Genomic DNA, 18876 nt, shown 5'->3' on the forward strand with positions numbered 1-18876 from the left:
TGATGTACACTTTATAATGTTGGTGCTTTATCAATACAAGCAGACTACTTTGTATTTTTTGAAACCATTAAGTGGTGGAATATTTATCCTGTCATGAAGGAAAGGGACTTGTGTGTGGGACTCGAGTTGGAAATTCAATTTGCGAGCTTGCGATGTAAGTACAGAAATACAGATCCAGTTTCAGCTTGAGCAAGCTTTGCAAAATGAATTGCTGAAGTGAATGTTTTCTCCACGTCTCCGATCTCCTCCTGCATATAGCCGGGGCAGATGGAGACATTTGAGCTGGCTCACGTGTGAGCCGAAGTGCTGAAGATCCCATAGACTGAACCAGCAATAGAGCCATGTTTAAGTTTGGAATGTATTCATGTAGTAGAATGTACTTTCATAGAAGAGCTAACTGCATCTTTGTAGACACATTCAAACACACTGATACAAATTATTTACCTATATTATAAAAAAATACTCATGTGATTTGTGTGTGTGTGTCTTATTTTTTTCCCTTTAGGGGTGCTAATGCCCATTTTCTTTATTTTTATTTTTTAAATCTTTATGAGCATGGCAAATCCTTGCTTGCGTGCTCTTCCTTGATTCTGTAAATACTTCTCTTGAGTCGGACTGCGAGTGAAAGCAGTCTGCAGGATTCTCAGTTATCCATTTCACAACTTTTATGTAACAAATTATATAAACAAAAAAATGATCTAGATTTGAGATATTATAAAGGGTAACAATATAATGTGAAGTGGTGATTGTGCACAACTTCTGTGAGCGAGCAGTGCTTGAACATGACAGCAGTAGATGTTTGCTAGCCGTGGTATCAAATTACAAACTATTAGTTGTGAAAATACTATAGTGGTTTGTCTGTCACTTAATTGCCATAATTTATGCTTTTAAAATAAAGTGCGAAATCTCTAAAAAGTGTAAACTTTTTATTAAAAAAAATAAATATATCAAGACATTAAACTCTTTTTGATGTGTGGTGTATTTTGTCCTGTGTCCTTTTTGTTTACATCTAGAGTACACCAGAAGACAGAAGCTTGTCGTACTTAAAATGTGCCAGTTATTGATCAAAGAGGTCATGTATGCTACAATAAATTTTATGCTTGTTTGAAATCTAGCCGACCATTCATTGGATATGTGTACTGTCTCCAATAAACTAGAGTGCAGTAATGCGCAACAGCCAATAAACCATAATTTTCATGTAATTTTCTCCAACTCTCAACAACTTTAAAAACTCTTATGGAGTTTTTGTCTACTGACAGTATTTTTAAACAGACATTTAATCAGCAGAACAATCAGTACATTGCTAAACAACAGAACAATCCATTGAATGCACTGTACTTATGTCCCTCACGGCCTCGATTTCATTCCTGTCAAAAATTAAAAATGGTGCTAACCTGACTATGAAATTGTGAGTGGAAAGAGCATGAGAGATGAGTGAGAGAATGCTGGGTAAGCAAGGATATCAAGCTCTTTAACAACATTGGGCCTGTTCCAAATGGCACACGTCATGTGAATTTGCGTTCTTGTGGACTTCATGGCCATTCACACAAAACAGAAAGGTTCAACATTTAAAAAGCACATCTCTAGGCCTTGCGTTTTCAAACACAATAATGCAAGACGGGGGAATGGAATGGAAAAAAAAAACAAGGCCTAGAGACTTTTTTTTTTTTAAGTTGAACAACAACTTAACATGAGTGTTGCATTTTTAGAATACTGTGACATGCATAAAATGAGCGCAACATGTTAACAACAACAAAAACAATATAAAAGTAGCACCATGGGATGCAAAAACATGCGAATGGCCCCTCATAATCACTACTGTGTGTGCGTGTGTCCATTAAGTCCACAATGACAATTTAACATTTTAGGTTTCAGAAGGATGCTCACAAGTGCCCAAGTGTGACGTAATGCTGCTTTGACTGTCATGCAGAAGTCTGCTGCGGAGTTCACCAGAAGTACACACTGAGGGGGCATAGTGGCCACAAAAGGGGCACTCGCGAGCTCCCTTCAGAAAGTTAAAATGATGAATGGGACACCCTACGGTTTCGTTGACTTAACACACGCGGCGGCCATTGTAAGTCCGCAAGACTGTACAGTAAGTGCACATGAAGTGTGCCATTTGGGACAGGGGATACTAAGGTGAGCTTTGCAACAGACCACTCACCCCCCCACACACACACACATAGATTGCAATAGCAATTTATGAGGGTCTAAGCCAATGTAATGTCAAGTGGGCCCGGTATTCCCTGCACAAATTGTGGACTCTGAAGAAAGGCTGTGAGAGTCGGACAGGGCTCTTCCTTTTCCATTCTGTGCATATCAATGCATGTTGTTGCATGAGTTTAAGAATGTAATTCTGGGATAATAGACATCTGGGAAGAGAAGGATCATATAATTGACTCACCTAGTCTGTGATTAGTTGCGTAATGTGCTCCCATAATATTGATGAGTCTTTAAATATGAGTAGGGTGACAAGCTTCCGTCTTGCAGCAAGGGTGAAATTATAAGCGATCTGAAAGATGCAAATCCATACAAATCATCTCCAGAAAGGAGCTAACAGTCCGGTAAATCAAACACTGACTGAAGTGAATTAAATACCATGAGATTAGATGACATCAGTGATGTTTCAGGAGTTTGACGATGGCAAACTGTAGCCCGGTCACTTGATTCGCTTGGAACTGCAAGAGTGACTAAGAGCTTTCAACACAAAAGGATCCAATAAAGGAGTTTGGGATGTCTGTGATAATGGGTTCATGACTAGTTTGAAAGGGTTAGTCTCTGGTAATCTACTCTTGGATGGGATAAGTGTGGAAAGAACTTTCCGGGGAATGTTGGTGTTCTATGACAGGCACTGATGAAATGACAGGGGTCCAGTTACTCTCTGCGTCACTGGGGGGATAAAAGACACCTTGCTCCACATCTCACTATGCTTTCACTGATTAATCAGGCTCTTCTGTGGCCTACAGCCAAGTTTTTGCCTTACACTGAGGTCCTTTCACACTTAAGTCAGGTCTGAGGTGGCTTTGAAAAAGGACCAGGAGCAGCCCCATGTGACTGGCCTCCTCTGGGCTGTTAACATGCATTGAGCCATGGTGAGGTAAGACCAAGTATTTTAGCATGACAGTGGACATAATACATGTTGCCAGAATGTAAAGGATCCCAGCTGTTTATTGGACACCTCTCATCTGGGAAAACCATTGCAGTTTTTTTCTGCAGCTGTTCCTCGCCTCCATTGGAAGCTATTTTCGATGACTGCGCAAGCATAACACCAGGCCTGTGTCAGCGAAACCTGGGCAGAGTTGGAGGCACACTGGGTATGGGTCAATGTACTCAAACACAAACCAGTCAGACTCAGGCTCGGGGTATATGAGTGCTATCAACGCTCCCTTGTTCCCTACCTCCTAACACATTCACCAATGAGTGACAAATGAGCTGTGGAGTTTGGTTTCATCAGCGATGATGTTTGGGTTTGTACTGATGCCAGGTAACTCCCGGTAACAGGATTCCAAAACCTGCTTAACACATCATCCCAGGGTGATAATTTTACAGGACCACATGCTATTTAAAAATTTAGCTTATAGACAGGCTTAATGATATAACAAGACACGCTGTAGGACAGGGGTCGCCAACTGGCAGACTCCGGTATGAATCCGGACCGAAAAGCCTTTACTAAATGCCAGGCGCTATTTTCTAACAAAACCTCATTTATATCACGCACATCTAGGTCAGCTCAGTAGAGCCGTTTGAGTTCTACAGCATCACGGCTTGCTACTACAGTTAACGGTTGCTACGGTCAGACCTGCAGTCTTAAATGGTACAAGAATCTTAATTCTGATTTCAGGAGGTTATTAAGCCCGTCTGCTGTTTTTGTTCAGACCAATGTGAAACTCAGCTCATGTTTTTATGTCTATGGTTTTTACGCAGCAAACACGCAGAGTTGTAAATGTGAGCTGGTGGATTGACAAGAAAATAATGCATTGGAAAAATTGAAACAATTAAGACATTAACATATTTATATGTTATTTAATTGATATAATAATTGATAATAATATATTGTTTAAATACCCTGCAGATACCCTGGTCTGGCAAAAACCATTAAATCATGTTATATAATTCTCAGCTGGTGAGGAGCATTACTGGACCTCAAGCAACATATAAAAACAAACAAACCACAATGACACTGTGACTGCTGACCTATTTACTTGTCACATAGGCTAGGCTGTTAAAGCTGGTTGACATATTAAACAAACTGGAGACTTTACTGACACAAAGTACTCATACTACTGCAGAAAAGTCATGATCCTAACCCGTATCTCCATACCGCAATCTCAGATGGTCAGAAAGAGTCTTTTATGAATTATTAAAATATTGGTGCCAGGGAAGCCATGATTTTTTAAAAGTTTGGCTTTTCATGTTGTTTTTGGCGAACTGATTACCATTTGTATAACACAGTTTTACTACAAATACCATATGGTTAGTATAGCGAAATCATGGTTAGTCTGTGGTTACCATGGTTTAATAAAATAAGGTTCACAGTAACACGCATAAACTCCATAATGCATCTCATCTTAACTTAATCTAAATGGCTTTTCACACTGCGATGGACTGATCAAGTGAACAGAGAAAGCGTGCGGTGGAAATGGTTCACACATTCACTCGTGATTTTAATTTGCTGTTATGTAGTTTCGCGACATGATGTTTTCCAGTTTCTTGCGCTATCAACGATGTGATTTTTTTTATTTATTTTTTGTTAATATAAACTATTGGTGCATGTTTTCGGTTATTCCCTCTCTATCTTTGAACCAGTAACGCTGGTTAATTGACCCTCCGAAACATATCACCGAATCTGCCATTTCTGTCCGATAAACATTCCAGACAGGAGAGAAAAATTATTCTGAAGCAATATTTTCATCAGTGTTCTATCAGCTTTTACATACTCAAATCTGCATATTTTTATTTACCTTTACAAAGGCCTATTTTTACAAATGCATGAATAATGTTTTGATATATTAAACATAAAACGTTGAATACTGATATTTTAAATTATTTAAATAATAAAAATATACTTTAAATGTGAAATTAAAATCGCCAGTAGGTGGCAGCAAGTCACTGTTAATAAGTGAGTCATTGTGATTGAACTGAATCATTTAAATGTTCGATTCATTCAGGAACGAATGTTGCGCAGAGACGCAAAATAGCCATGTGACCACTGATCTCTATTATAGATAACAGTCTCTGTCTCTTTTTTTAAAAATATTGTCAAAATCAAAAAAAAAAAAAAAAGAAAGTGCGCGTGCGCATTTACACTGCATGATTCTGTCTATTAAAATACATTCAGAATTATCACAAATTCAAGACAGAAAATGGGGGCAGAAAATGTATAAATTTATACCACTTCATATAGTTAATCAATTTCACATAAAGAGTCAATTTTTTCTCTCTCTCTTTTTTTTTTACAACAGTTCAATAAACTAGAAATTTCGACAACATAAAAAATTCCAAACAAAGCCACAGCCACTGATCTATCAGTGGTCTCAGGGCTATTTTGCATCTCTGCGCAACATGATGATGTTTCCTACCTGAATTAACCAAACATTTAAATGATTCAGTTCAATCACAATGACTCACTTATTAACAGTGACTTGCTGCCACCTACTGGGTCTCTTAATTAATGATATAATGATAATTATACGTTTTAACTACTTTTTTGTAAGTTGCATAATATAAATATATAACAAAATAATCATTTAGAACGGCCTCGTCTGCTGATGATAAATCAACTACCTCCCCAATAAAAAAAAACACTTACTACCCAATGATTGTAAACAGTTATTAGGCCTATGTCCGTCAGACTTAAGATATTTCAGCGGTAATGTAAAATTTAGTTTTAATAAATAAACGAAAATAAACTGGAACTAACAACAAAAACATTTGTTTGTCATTATTATCCTTTAGTCAATCTTATCGCCATGATTTACTGCTGGCATGTTACCTCTTTTCCTCCTTTTCTTGCTTTTTTCAGCTTCTGGGTGCCAGAAGAATAAGTCCTCTTCATGTTTTAATTAGCAAATGCATGATTAAACGCTGAGCCAGTTTGAAAACGGCGGCAAGCACATCCAGCGTGACGCGAGAGGGGTCCCCCTAGGGGGGATGCAGATCTATTGCTCCATGTTATATCAATAATGACATTTCCGATTGTTCAAATGGTCAGCTGTCGGGGGCCCCCTCAAAATTTGGGGCCCCAGGCAATTGCCTGCCTTGTCTGCCCTATTGCTACGCCTCTGGTTGTAGGGTGAAAGTACATCAAAAATTCCATTCCAAAAACTCTGTATCTTGGAGCAAACAAACAAAGCTATGGGACAAATCAGCATCTACTGGATTACAGTTGTCACAAAAGGAGGTGAGACATTTTGTGTAGAAAATTATGTGTAGTTTCTATTTTGAATAATGTAGTCTGTTAATGATCTTAAATTGAATAACGCTGTGTCTATAGAATTAATAGAATGTTTGTTAATATCCTTTAAACTGCCACATTTCCTCAAAAATTTCCACTCCTAGTTCTTTTTCCCATTCTTCCTTAAGAAAACTCGATAATGCTTTTTTACTTCCTTCACACTGATCAAGACACTTATGAATAATTGAGGGGGATGCATTATCCAATAAAAGTATATGAGCATATATATAATTCCTAATCTGTAGAAATCTATAAAATAAAATAAAACTCTGGGGGAATTTAAATTTCTGTTGCAGCTGACTAAAAGATGTCAGAGCCCCATCAATAAAAATATCCTCTATAGTACATACACCCATTTCTTCCCTTTGCATAAAGGTCCTGTCCAATCTTGATGGGGTAAATGATGGATTTATAGCGATACGAGATAGAAATGAAAGGGACTTCATCTTGAATTGTTCTTTTACTTTGTATTTGGAAACAGATACATTTTGAATTATGATACTATTGAAGGTATATGTTTTTCACTGCATAATTTCCAATTAAGTTGATAAAAACACTAAATCATTGATGATAATTATGTGTGATAAATGTGATATGACAGCAGAGTTACTATGTTCATGTTATATGTTAAAATCATTAAATCTTTTGTGAAGTTACTTTATGTCTTGACATAAACCGTTTTTTTTTTATTTATTTTTTTTATGTTGATGTTTTGTAAAAGTACCTTAAGCGCAGTTATGAAATCATAAATCAGTCCAGGAAACAATTAGTAATGCCAAAACATAAATTCTTAATGATTATTTGAAAACGCTGAAGATCTTGTGGAGGAGAGTCTCATAAAATACAGACCAGAGGAGACGTGTGTTCATAGGTTTATACTGAAATTCATGGAGGTTTACACAATGCATCTACACTATTAGCATGTCCACACGCATGTAATGCTGGGTAAAAGGTACATTTGGCATGTAATGATGAGACAGCAGTTTGAAATTCAGACAAAAGCAAAACATGAGTAATAATCTGTAGCACAGTACAATTAGGCAACATTAGTACAGTTACCAAAGTTGAAATATAAAATTAATAAAAAAAAAAAAAAAACAAAAAACATATGCTTTGTTTTTTATGTACAACCCAGTGCCTTCTAGTACGGCTTCATTTGTCTTCTTTAACAACGATAATAACTCTAGCAAGCCTGATATTAATATAAATATGTCTGTTAAGGTGCAAACACCTTCCCCACAGAGAGTCCGTTACACAGTGACTGCCGCAGATTCTTTATCTCCAGATGTGCTTGCGCAAAGCGGAAGTGCTTCCTGTTAGTCATGATGAACAGCTACTGTAAAAGAACTTTGACCTTTCGCATACACAAGCAGACTTCACAGATCTTCACAGATACATAATGCCTGTATCCCATCATATACCATTTACTTCTTTTGTTAATATCAGAAGGGTGCCAGCTAGGGCTGTGTAAAAAATCGAATACGATTTTCATGCGCGTTTCTTCAGTAAAGACGCTCCTGTGATTAGTAGTATATCTCCAGCACGTGCGTTCAGATCAGGGTTGCCAGGTTTTCACAACAAATCCTGCCCAGTTGCTTCTCAAAACTAGTCCAAAACTAGCCCGATCGCGTTTCCAGGAGGTTCCCCGATAAAAATTGCATCCCGGTGTTAAAATGTACGTTTTTCGGCAGGGTTCCCTTGGTAATATTCACATTTTAGGGGCTTAATATCACGTTATTGGTATTGGGGTCGTTTCAACCTGCGAACATGGAAAACAACCACAGACTTGGCAACACTGGTTGGCATTTACTACACAGAGCCGTAATTCACTGACAGTCTACACAAAATCGATTTTAAAATCGCAGGCGATTCTTTCTCGATTTTGAAAGCGATTTTGTGTAGCTTGTCGGTGGACTACAGCTCTGTGTAGTAAATGCAGCTCCACCTGAACCAGTGTTGCCAAGTCTGCGGTTGTTTTTAATGTCCGCGGGTTGAAGCGACCCCAATACCAATAACGTGATATTTAGCCCCTAAAATGAGAATTTTACCAAGACAACCATGCCAAAAAACGTATATTTTAACCCCGGGATGCAATTTTTATCGGGGAACCTCCTGGAAACGCGACTGGGCTAGTTTTGAACTAGTTTTGAGAAGAAACTGGGCAGGATTTGTTGTGAAAACCTGGCAACCCTGATCTGAACGCACGTGCTGGAGATATACTACTAATTACAGGAGCGTCTTTACTGATGAGATGCGCATGAAAATCGTACTCGATTTTTTGCACAGCCCTAGTGCCAGCTAGTGGTTTGAGGAGGAATCTAATTAAAAGTTGACTGTACAGTCTATGTACAGTGTGCTACCTACTTCCTGTTTTTAGTTTTCCTCTGAGAACCACAATGTTGGCCAACACACACATACACTGTACAATAAAAGCAGACCTCAGTCATACACATGCACACGGATCAACACATTTGCCCTCTTATTACAATAACGAAAGTCACGCAAGAACGTAAGCTAGTTTTCCGGCAGCACTCGTACCGTCTGTTGACTCAGACTCTGTGTTTGTGCAAGTAGTCTTGAGTAGGACAGCAGATAGAAATGTTAATAACCCCATACGCCCCAGTCTTTTGTTTAACATCATCAGTAGTAGAAAGACTAGCGTCTTTTTCTTTCAGTAAGTACTTGTGTTTCAAATGGAGTAGCTGGTACCCTAGAAGGAAAGTTTGTTTATACAAAAGGGAAAAAAGGAGAGGGAAAAAAAGGTTTGCACTGTTCCAGCTGTGGGGTAAGAGCTGGATGTGGGGGGGGGGGGGGGGGGGGTGATGGGGCTGGAGTGTTTAGTCTCTGGAAGCGTGTCCTGTTAGACGCTCTCTTTGCCTTGAGCTCCTGTGACCGTCTTGATGGAGCTTAACGTCCTGTTGAACCACGTCTTTTTGGCTGCTTGGACTTCGTTCAGAGCCAGACCCAGATGATGCTCCAGGTCCTAAAGACAGGAAGACATTTACTTGCTGCTCCATTATCTGACACCTGAGGTGAAATGCAAACTCTCTCAAACAAGCCTCAAAAAATTACTGGTACTTATTTAGGTTAAATCTTCAAACTTGTTACTTACAACCACTTTAACCATTTTTATAGATGTGTGTGTAGATATACCGTTCAAACGTTTAATAATATTTTTATTTTTGATAGACGTCTCTTAGCTCACTAAGGGTATGTTTACACAACAACTATGTACTAAAAACAGAATGTCCTTTGTGTTTTTTTAAAGGTTTCAAATACAGATGACAACTTTATCAGAACGATCCTCGTTCACACAGATCCGCGGAAACTAATGAAACTCTGTATTATTTATGCCAGGCCAGTAGATGGCGATGTCATTTGTAAAGAAACACTATGCACGTGCACATACCCTACAGACTGAACATGTATGACATGCATGATGTCACCGTTTTGAAAAACTTGCACTTTGAAACCATCTTCAAAACTTTAGATTTTCAGGCCCCAAAAAATATATGAACGGCCAAAACGCATAGAAAGTTTTCTGTTTTTAGTTAATAACTGCGTTGTGTAAACTCCCCTCAGGCTACTTTTATTTGATAAATATACAGTTAAAAATAGTCACATTCTGAAATATTTTTACACTTGAAAATAACTTTTTTTTTTTTTTTTATTGGCGTATATTTTAAAATGGAACTTATTCATGTGATGCAAAGCTGAATTTTATAACAGGTACTTTATATGAAATTATCACATTTGATATTGAAGTAACTAATCCAACAGATTTGGACATTCGTTACATTATTTTGTCTTTTAATCACCCATCAGTGATGAAAGTCCAAATAAAGACGCTGAAAAATGTTGTGTCTGTGAAAGAGCTATGAGAAGATGGAAGACACAGAACATCCTAATACATGTGTGGTGAGTTCTGGGATCATGCAGGTGCTGTGTCTTTGACTCTTTGTGGTACCTGGATCTTGCACTCGGCCTCCACCAGCTGTAGTTTGGTCTGCGCCAGCTCCAGCTCCATCTCTCTCAGCTGGTTCTTCAGCGCCTCCTTCTCCTCGTCTGTGTCCTCCTCACTGCCCTCTTTACGAGCGCTGACCACCTTCAGACGGCCCTCCTTACTGAAGAGAATGCTGCACTTCTCACAGCCCTCCACCTTCATCTGTACAAACACACACCCTTCACCACAAGCCTGGAGATCACCACGTTAAGCTGCTTTGGCTGATTACAGGCATAACTGCTCTCAATATCAGCTGGTTATTAACACCAAATAAATCCCAGCAGGGTGATCAGGACTATCAGCAAAGCGCTAGTGATAATGAGCAGCTGGTTGTACATTATCTTGCTTATTACATGGCTATCTACCAAATAAATAAAACACTGAAACAAGAGACATGAAACTAAAACACCTATTAGTTTAGCAGAAGTATAGTGCAGAATGACACGACTGACCAATCAGAATGAGCACATATTGTTTTCAAATGTGTGGATTAAATTCTCTAGAGAGAGATCTGAAGAGGATATTTGGACCGTGGCTCATTCTGTCCATTGGAAACCCATTGTTAGAATAATCTCATCAGGGAAAACTGAACATCAGGTTACAGTATGTCAGTGACAATATTACACTTGTTTTAACTGTATGAGTCTGATTAGGTGGAAAAGTTGATTCTGACTGGTCAATCGCAGCATGCTGTGGTCAAATATTGAATAATGATGCTAAACAGTGTAATTGATTGTCATCTCTGATTTACAACAACTGTGAACATTTCTATGAGGTTATTTATCAATAATAGCTAAATGATCGTTTAATTATAGCTGTGAAACTGTCATTTTTAAGGCAAGAAAATCCAGCTGAATAGTGTAAAATTGAGCTGACACAATCTTCCCCAGCTGATTATGTTAATTACATTAAACATCTGCATCTAATTTGCATACATTTCCAGAACATAAATCTGAATAATGGATAAAACCAGGTTCAAAATTCTTGTTTCACTTTGTTGACAATAGAATTAAAGTTTTTTTACAGAGGGGATTTTGTATATTTCTTTTTTTTTTTTTTTATCAAAATAATAAATATCCATGAAAGGAGGGGAAAAAAAAACATCTTCCTAGGAATAAAATAAGGTATAAAATCAACAAAATCCTCTTTAAAACCCTCGGAATATAGAAATAGAATAAATCAAAATAATAACATGTAAGTGCTACTGAAGTGTAGACTTCTGAGGCAGAGACTTCAATAAAAAAAAAAAAAATTAAAGTGTATTTTTTCATTCCACTAGTCTAATACATTGTTATAAAAAGCCAAATAGCACAAAATCTCAAAACTGACCAGTGCATAAAAAAGTAATGCTTTCGATTGTAGTGTCTTACTTTAAATGTTATGTTTTCTGTCAGGCTTTATTTTATTTTTTTGAACTACATTATGAAGTTTTGATGCTTGATTTGAATAAAATGCTAAATTCTAGGTTAAATCTTTTCCATGAATGCTGTATATATTTATGATGGCATCTGAAAAAAATAAAAAAATAAAAAAAAATAAAAAAAGGAATAAATTTCTACATCAGGCCACAATCTGCTGTGTGTGTGTTTGAGTCATCACCCACCCGGATCTTCTCCAGCTCTCCTCTGTTGGCCGTCTGCTGTTTCTCCAGCCGCTCGCTGAGCTGAGAGCAGATCTGAGACACAAGCACACAGAGGTCAAGGGTCAGTAGTGTTCTGCCTCACACCAAGAAAACACTGTTCCACAAGAGGAGGAAGAACGAGGCTTACGGTAAAAGCTCGACCATCATAAGCTGAGCATACAATCTTTCAATCAATCTCTCCTGTCACAGGATATCACATTCCCCACATCTCGATGTAACCCCAGCATCCTCTTACTGTAAGTGCACTTACATCACCGTACAGCTCAGCTCAGTAGTGCTGACTTTTCACCCTTGATCGATGGGTTCATACATTCTATCTCAACCTGACAACAATCCTTCAGAGGTCATTATTAGATCTATGCAGTCTGCATATCTTAATTTGGCGAACACCCTCCTTAAACATGCACTGATCCTCCCTGATGTAGCCTCAAATAAATTAACAAATGAATGAGAAGGCATGATGCAGCCCCAGAATATTGCTGATGAAAAATTCAGTTCTGAGCCATGATGCACTGGTTAAAGCCCAAAGTACAATTCAGTTTTGACGTACACATACAGCTGAATCCATAGCCTTAGGCACTTGACACATACACGCTAGAAAGATTCATTCTTTTGCAGTGCTTCTCCAGAAGTTATGATCAATACAAACGTCTTCGTACTCAAACTAGAGATGCATGTTTCTCTAAACCCCCTCGCACAAACAGTCGTATACTAATTCTGATTGCTTTGAATATTAGCATACTGTATGTCTCCTTAAGAAGTCATTACATTTAGCACATGCTTTTATCTAAAAAAAAAAAACAAAAAAAAAAAAATTCTTACAGTGCATTCAGGCTATATATATATATATATATATATATATATATATATATATATATATATATTTTTTTTTTTTTTTTTTTTTTTTACCCAGTATGTATGATTTGAGATTCCATTCATGTCTGAAAGACAAATGTGACCGATATTTTATTCTTGCTGGTTGACACGCATTAACAGAAAGAATGTATCTACATTGAGAAAATGTCTACTTATTGTCTACTTATGAGCTACTTATTCAGTGAACAAATATAAATGAAAGGGAAATATTTTCATTAAACAGAGACTTTTGACATATTTTGCACTGTACAGCAATGTCAGATGTGAATAATGTATTTATCCGTGCAGTGCAGTGACTGAAAAGATTTTTGAAATGAACTCCGCTTGAGAACATTTTATAGAAATACTCTTTTATCCCTTTTTATATTCCAGCTTTGTGTTTTCTCAGCCTAGTCATCAGACGGTAGATGTGTTAAACCTTTCCTCCTCACACTGTTCATTTCACACCAGGAAGCCATCCAGCATGATACCTGCAGGCCTTTGACGCTCAATGTGTGTTGTCTGGCTCATACAAGCAATAAGAGCGCGAGTGTGTGTGCGAGAGAGAGCTGGTTCAGCCCAGAGGACACCATTATCATGCTCCACCATGAATCATGCTGTCAGCGGCCCCATTAAAATGAGCTCTGCAGGGACAGCAGCTCAACTATTTTTACAGAGAAGCTCTCATACTGCACTGAAGGTGCCACTTTCAGGCCAGCCTCTCCTCTACAGTCAGACATCAGATCAGCTCTTATCCATACAGGAGCATGATGACCCCTCCAGTCTGGACATGCATGTTTACAGGAGACTTTTGGTCTATTTACTGTATGAAAATCACAGTTACTGTATTTGGGGTTACTGCTTTAAAAAAATCCTATGTAAGACAAAAAAAAAAACCAATGCTTGGAGTGGCTTGGTATGCACCAACACATTAAGCTTATGTTTGAATTGGTTTATGAAATTTCCTGTTCTGGCCTATTCTCTTTATTTCCTGTCCCCTTTCTCCTCACCTATAAAGAAATGTGGTAAAAATAAAATACAGCTAAGGCCAAGCACAACAATGGGACATTGTAAGGATGAGTAGATCATAACTTTTGTCCATTTCAACCAATGTTACATGGTATCCTCATATCAATGTGACAATAAAACATACAATGTTTTACGTCAATATGCATCAGAGTTGCTGAAATAATTCCTCCTGATTGCTGTCTTTGCTAGTAACTTAAGATTAAGGACTTTAGACGGAAGCGGAATCTCAAATCGAGTATTCATTTGATATTAAGAAAAATGATGGAGTTTAAATAGACAACATGACTGGAGAAATCTGGCAAACATCACCAGAGAGAAGACTCATTTCAGCCAGTTATGATATATTGATTAACAATTACTAGCCCCATGGTTAAAAAAAAAGGCTGCTTATGGAAAACATGCATGGATGAATTGTTCACAATGAGATCATTGAGATGCATTTAGAAAATGGATAGGGTGAACTTCCATTTCATGCCAATGTAAAATGTTGGTGAAGCAAGGCTGTTCGAGACAGAGAATTGCCAGCTGGGATCCTGAAACCCACCCTATTCAGCATGCCAAACTTTTAACTATACGGTTCAAAGGAGCTGACACAGACTCCCAGTCAGGCGCAGCAGCAGAAGAAAAAGATGAACGAAAAAAAAAAACAACACCATATAAAATATGTGGCCCTTTAAAACTAAAGATGCACTATAGCGACTCTTACAGGCAAATGGGCTCCTTTCCTTTAAGATGAGCTAAAGTTACACTGTACAAAACAAAAGGAAAGGGAAAACAGGAACAAAAATCATAGTAGAGGGATGAAAAGGATTTGTTGGCATACACACAAAAAGAACAATCCTTGTGAAGAAAAAAGTAAAAAGAAAAACAAAATGGAATAAATTATTTGGTGATTGAGTCCCAGGGAATGCAAGAACTGATAAAATGTGTACATTGATACAAAAGCTGGCAAATGCATAAAAGTAAGTAAAAAGTGAATTATGCAAATATTTGGCGGGGCAAGAGAAAACTGTACTGTAAATCTGATGAACATTCATAGAGTGTTTCACAGTTAAGAGTTTTATAAAGGTAATTTATTTGGACAATGAGGTGTTTTAAGATGAGATATGACAGAGACTGGGCCATTTAAACTGATTTAGGGTTCGATGCAGCCATAGTGACCTAATGGATGGATACTGGACTTCATTATAGTGATAGAAGGCTATTAGAATCACGATTTCAAACAGGATCAGCAGACTGTGTTTCACTGAGGAGTCAGTGTGTGTGTGTGTGTGTGTGTGGTGTGTGTGTGTGTGTGTGTGTGTGTGTGTGTGTGTGTGTGTGTGTGTGTGTGTGTGTGTGTGTGTGTGTGTGTGTGTGTGTATGTTCACCTGCTTGTATTCTCCAATGATGGAGCCGTTCTTCTTGATCTCAGACTCAGATTTATCCAGTTCTCTCCGACACATCTCCTTCAGCTGAAAACACACAGATACAGACCAAGTTAAAAAGTCTGCTTCTGTTTCTCTTAAAAAGAAGTCAGTCATTTCACAACGATCCTATGTTTAACCCAAGTGTCCCCCCCGGGAGACATCTCTCCTGTCTGTCTGAGGACAACTGTGTCCACAGGCCGTGCTGCTACAGTAATGTAAGAGCTGTCTCAGAGGAACCACAGCAATCAACTCAAACACACACCCAGCAGGCCGGGAGTCTGAACGTGGACTCATTACAGGGTTAAAAGGACATACACTTCCAATCATAAAACATCTTTTTTTTTTTCCCTTTTTTTTTGCTAAACAATTTTTTTTCTCCAAAGGCATTTAAAAAATCCAATAAAACTGAATTAATATGGGATTATGTGTCCTTTTAAAAGTAGTTTCAATTCAGAAAACACCACACAAACCACAATTTACAATGTTTTACATACATTTTGCTTTCAGATTATGTGAAAAAAATTTATACTATTAATTATATTTATTATACTATAATGTATTATTCCAAACATTTAAATGGGAGAGGATAGTAAAGAAAAATAAACCAAGAGTGGTTCTACAGATATTCAAAGACAACTTTTTTAAATAAAATAAAATATTTCACATATATTTTGCTTTCAGGTGATGTGAAAAAACATAATAATGCATTTTATTTTAAATGATAATATATTTTCATTATTTATTATATTGATTATTATTATTTTATATATTTAAATGGGTGAACTGGAGTGGACAGTGACGTAAAAGAAACAAAGAATACTGTTTAAAGAGCTGGAAACCCAGCAGACTACACAGCGTGCGTTATGTCATAGCTTTATTTCTGAAACACTCTTCTCTATTTTGACTGGTAGCAGGTTTTGGCTGGTGCTGGAGGTGTCTGACCTGTGCTGACTCTTCCTCCAGTCGTCTCTTCTCATCTTCAGATTCCACCAGTTTCTGTTTAGTGATGAGAAGCTCTTTGTTGAGTGCGTCAGATTTCTCCTCAGCCTAAGGGAAAAGGACACGCTGTGTTTTACTACACATACCAGAAGCCACAGACATGTGTGAATGTAGACCTGAAAGGAGGACAAATGTTTAAAATAGCGTCAAACTGCCTGAAAGACTCACGTTGTCCAGGTCTTTCCTCAGGGCGATCTTACTGCTGACCAGCTCGTGCGCCAAATCATCATTTTCTTGCTCCAGACGCATGTTAGCTTCCTGTAGCCGCCGGTTTTCTCTCTACAGAGCAGACACAGCGTGTGAGTGTGTGACTCTGTCACTGTCTCGTGACAGTCACTATAATGGTTAACTGTGCTGGGAATAAAAGGAACCTTGGAGAAGAAACCTGATTAAAAATTGACCAGTTAGAGGGAAATGTGTCAGGAAGCAATTAACACACTGACTGGACTTTCAGTCCTCCAGCTATTGCACTAAAAGACACTCGGCCTCTTAAAAAGAGAGTGTGTGTGTTAATGCCACACATACACACACATATATAAATATATATATTTATGATCTTATTTATTAAGTGGCACAAATGACTAACTTTTTTTTAGGTCCCCATGAGGAAACAAGCTTATGAATCTTACAGAATTAAGTGTTTTGAAAATGTAAAAATCCATAAAGTTTCCAGTGAGCGGTAGGTTTAGGGTAAGGGGATAGAAAATACAGTTTGTACAGTAGAAAACCATTGCACCTATGGAATGAAATTATAATGACAGGAATACCTGTGTGTGTGTGTGTGTGTGTGTGTGTGTGTGTGTGTGTGTGTGTGTGTGTGTGTGTGTGTGTGTTTGTGTGTGTGTGTGTGTGTGTGTGTCGGTGTGTAGATGTTCAACCATGACTGACAGTTCCTAAATGATCAAGGTAAATCCCTTGAGCTGGGCTCATCATATCTGAGCCCAGCGGTGACCTCTTCTCACATCACTGCTCATTATAAGCACAAAGCACATATGCTAATAGCATGAGATTCAGGATAGGCTCGGAGGAAAATGAGTTTGAGCTCAGTGCAGAGGAGAAAACTGGCTCTGATTGAGAAGGAGAACAAAATCTTAGCCAAGATTAAATGCATATGGGCAAACGCACGCGTGCCCTAATGCATCATAGTAAATATTCATATGCACATAGTCATGAATTTAGATGTGTAAATCCTGGCACACACACACACACACACAGACAGATGCAGGATGAATCTACTTCATATCTCTCGATGGGCGCCTCCTGCTGTTCCTGCTGCTCTCGAATGGTGTGATATTCCTTCTCGTACTTCTTCAGCTTCTTTTGACTGATCTGGGACATACAGAAACAAACACACAGAAGAGGGCATTGACACTGATGCAGATGACAAAGTACACCCACGAAAAAAAGGTAAATCTCAGCCTAGAAAATGATTATGCATGTTATATATAATTGCTCTTAGCAAAACTGACAGATGGGCTGGATGAAAATGCACACTTTGACAGTAGATTAGCAGTTACTGTTGTTATCCCAGTACACAAAGCAGTGCTTTTAAACTTTACTTTATTAGGCATCATACTGAAGCAATAAGAAAAGAAAATGGAATCAAAACTTTTCTGTAAACAGCCAGTTCCTTTCAGATATATATAACCATAACAGCACATTTTGTTGAAAGGTGATGAGTTTGCAGGTATGCAGGGACACAGGACAGTGTTTAACAAGGCTTAAAGCTAAAAATATTAGTGCTTATCTGCCTAAAGCTAGTCTGAGCTTCCAACAGCAAAGTCAAATATAGTCAAGAAATCAAGAGTCATCAAAATCTAATATCACTATTTAAGTCATTTTTTTTTTAGGATGCACATTTTTTAGATGACATTGAAATTTCACAATTCTCAAAACCAATTTTGAAACTAAAGCAAAAACTAATATTAGTCCAATTAATATAAATAAAAACTTCTCAAACTTCGTGAAGACAGTAAAAAAGTCAGCAAAAATAGACTGCTTTTAATTCTTTTCAGGTATGTCTAACATAAATAAAAAAATACTGAATTAAATTTAGAATGATTCTTATTAAAGCAACAAAAATAATTCAGTCAAGAGTCAAGTTATTTGTTATATTAATAGACGGCAGCAGGTGTATGAGGCTAATGTACAGATTCACTATATTTACACATCTAATTTCTTTACAAACTGTTTACGTTTATTTCAGACATAAATGTCTGTGTTTATGTGAACAGTTGCAAAGAGGGCATTTTGACCGAATGTTGTATTTGTATTTGACCATTTAAGGTCAATAAGCTTTGAAAAAGAATGCATTTTGGTACTTGTGCTGTTCAGACGGGCAGCCTTTTGCACATGCGTGTGTCAGAACAGCATGCGAGAACGAGTTCTCCTTCACAGCTTACTGCATTTCAAATCACTTTTAAATCGATGTTTAAACTAGCAAGGTTCATGTGATGATGCAGCACTGCAATGCCATGTGTGCAAA

At 37.7% G+C, this 18876-nt stretch overlaps 1 protein-coding gene across 3 annotated transcripts in view; it reads right to left on the reverse strand.

Moving 5' to 3' along the window:
- Nucleotides 1-8799: 8799 nt before the first annotated feature.
- Nucleotides 8800-18876, reverse strand: part of LOC109096421 (rab GTPase-activating protein 1-like) — a 78778-nt gene continuing 68701 nt past the window's right edge. For all 3 annotated transcript variants that reach the window (XM_042764784.1, XM_042764783.1, XM_042764782.1), the window contains 7 exons: nucleotides 17628-17720; nucleotides 16560-16670; nucleotides 16335-16439; nucleotides 15354-15437; nucleotides 12061-12132; nucleotides 10422-10619; nucleotides 8800-9437 (listed from right to left, as the gene is read on the reverse strand). In XM_042764784.1, the coding sequence (XP_042620718.1) occupies nucleotides 9315-9437; nucleotides 10422-10619; nucleotides 12061-12132; nucleotides 15354-15437; nucleotides 16335-16439; nucleotides 16560-16670; nucleotides 17628-17720 (786 nt within the window). In that variant the 3' untranslated portion in view covers nucleotides 8800-9314. The remainder of the gene's footprint in view (nucleotides 9438-10421; nucleotides 10620-12060; nucleotides 12133-15353; nucleotides 15438-16334; nucleotides 16440-16559; nucleotides 16671-17627; nucleotides 17721-18876) is intronic.

Source organism: Cyprinus carpio, chromosome A10 (assembly GCF_018340385.1).
Source record: "Cyprinus carpio isolate SPL01 chromosome A10, ASM1834038v1, whole genome shotgun sequence".
Lineage (NCBI taxonomy): Eukaryota > Metazoa > Chordata > Actinopteri > Cypriniformes > Cyprinidae > Cyprinus > Cyprinus carpio.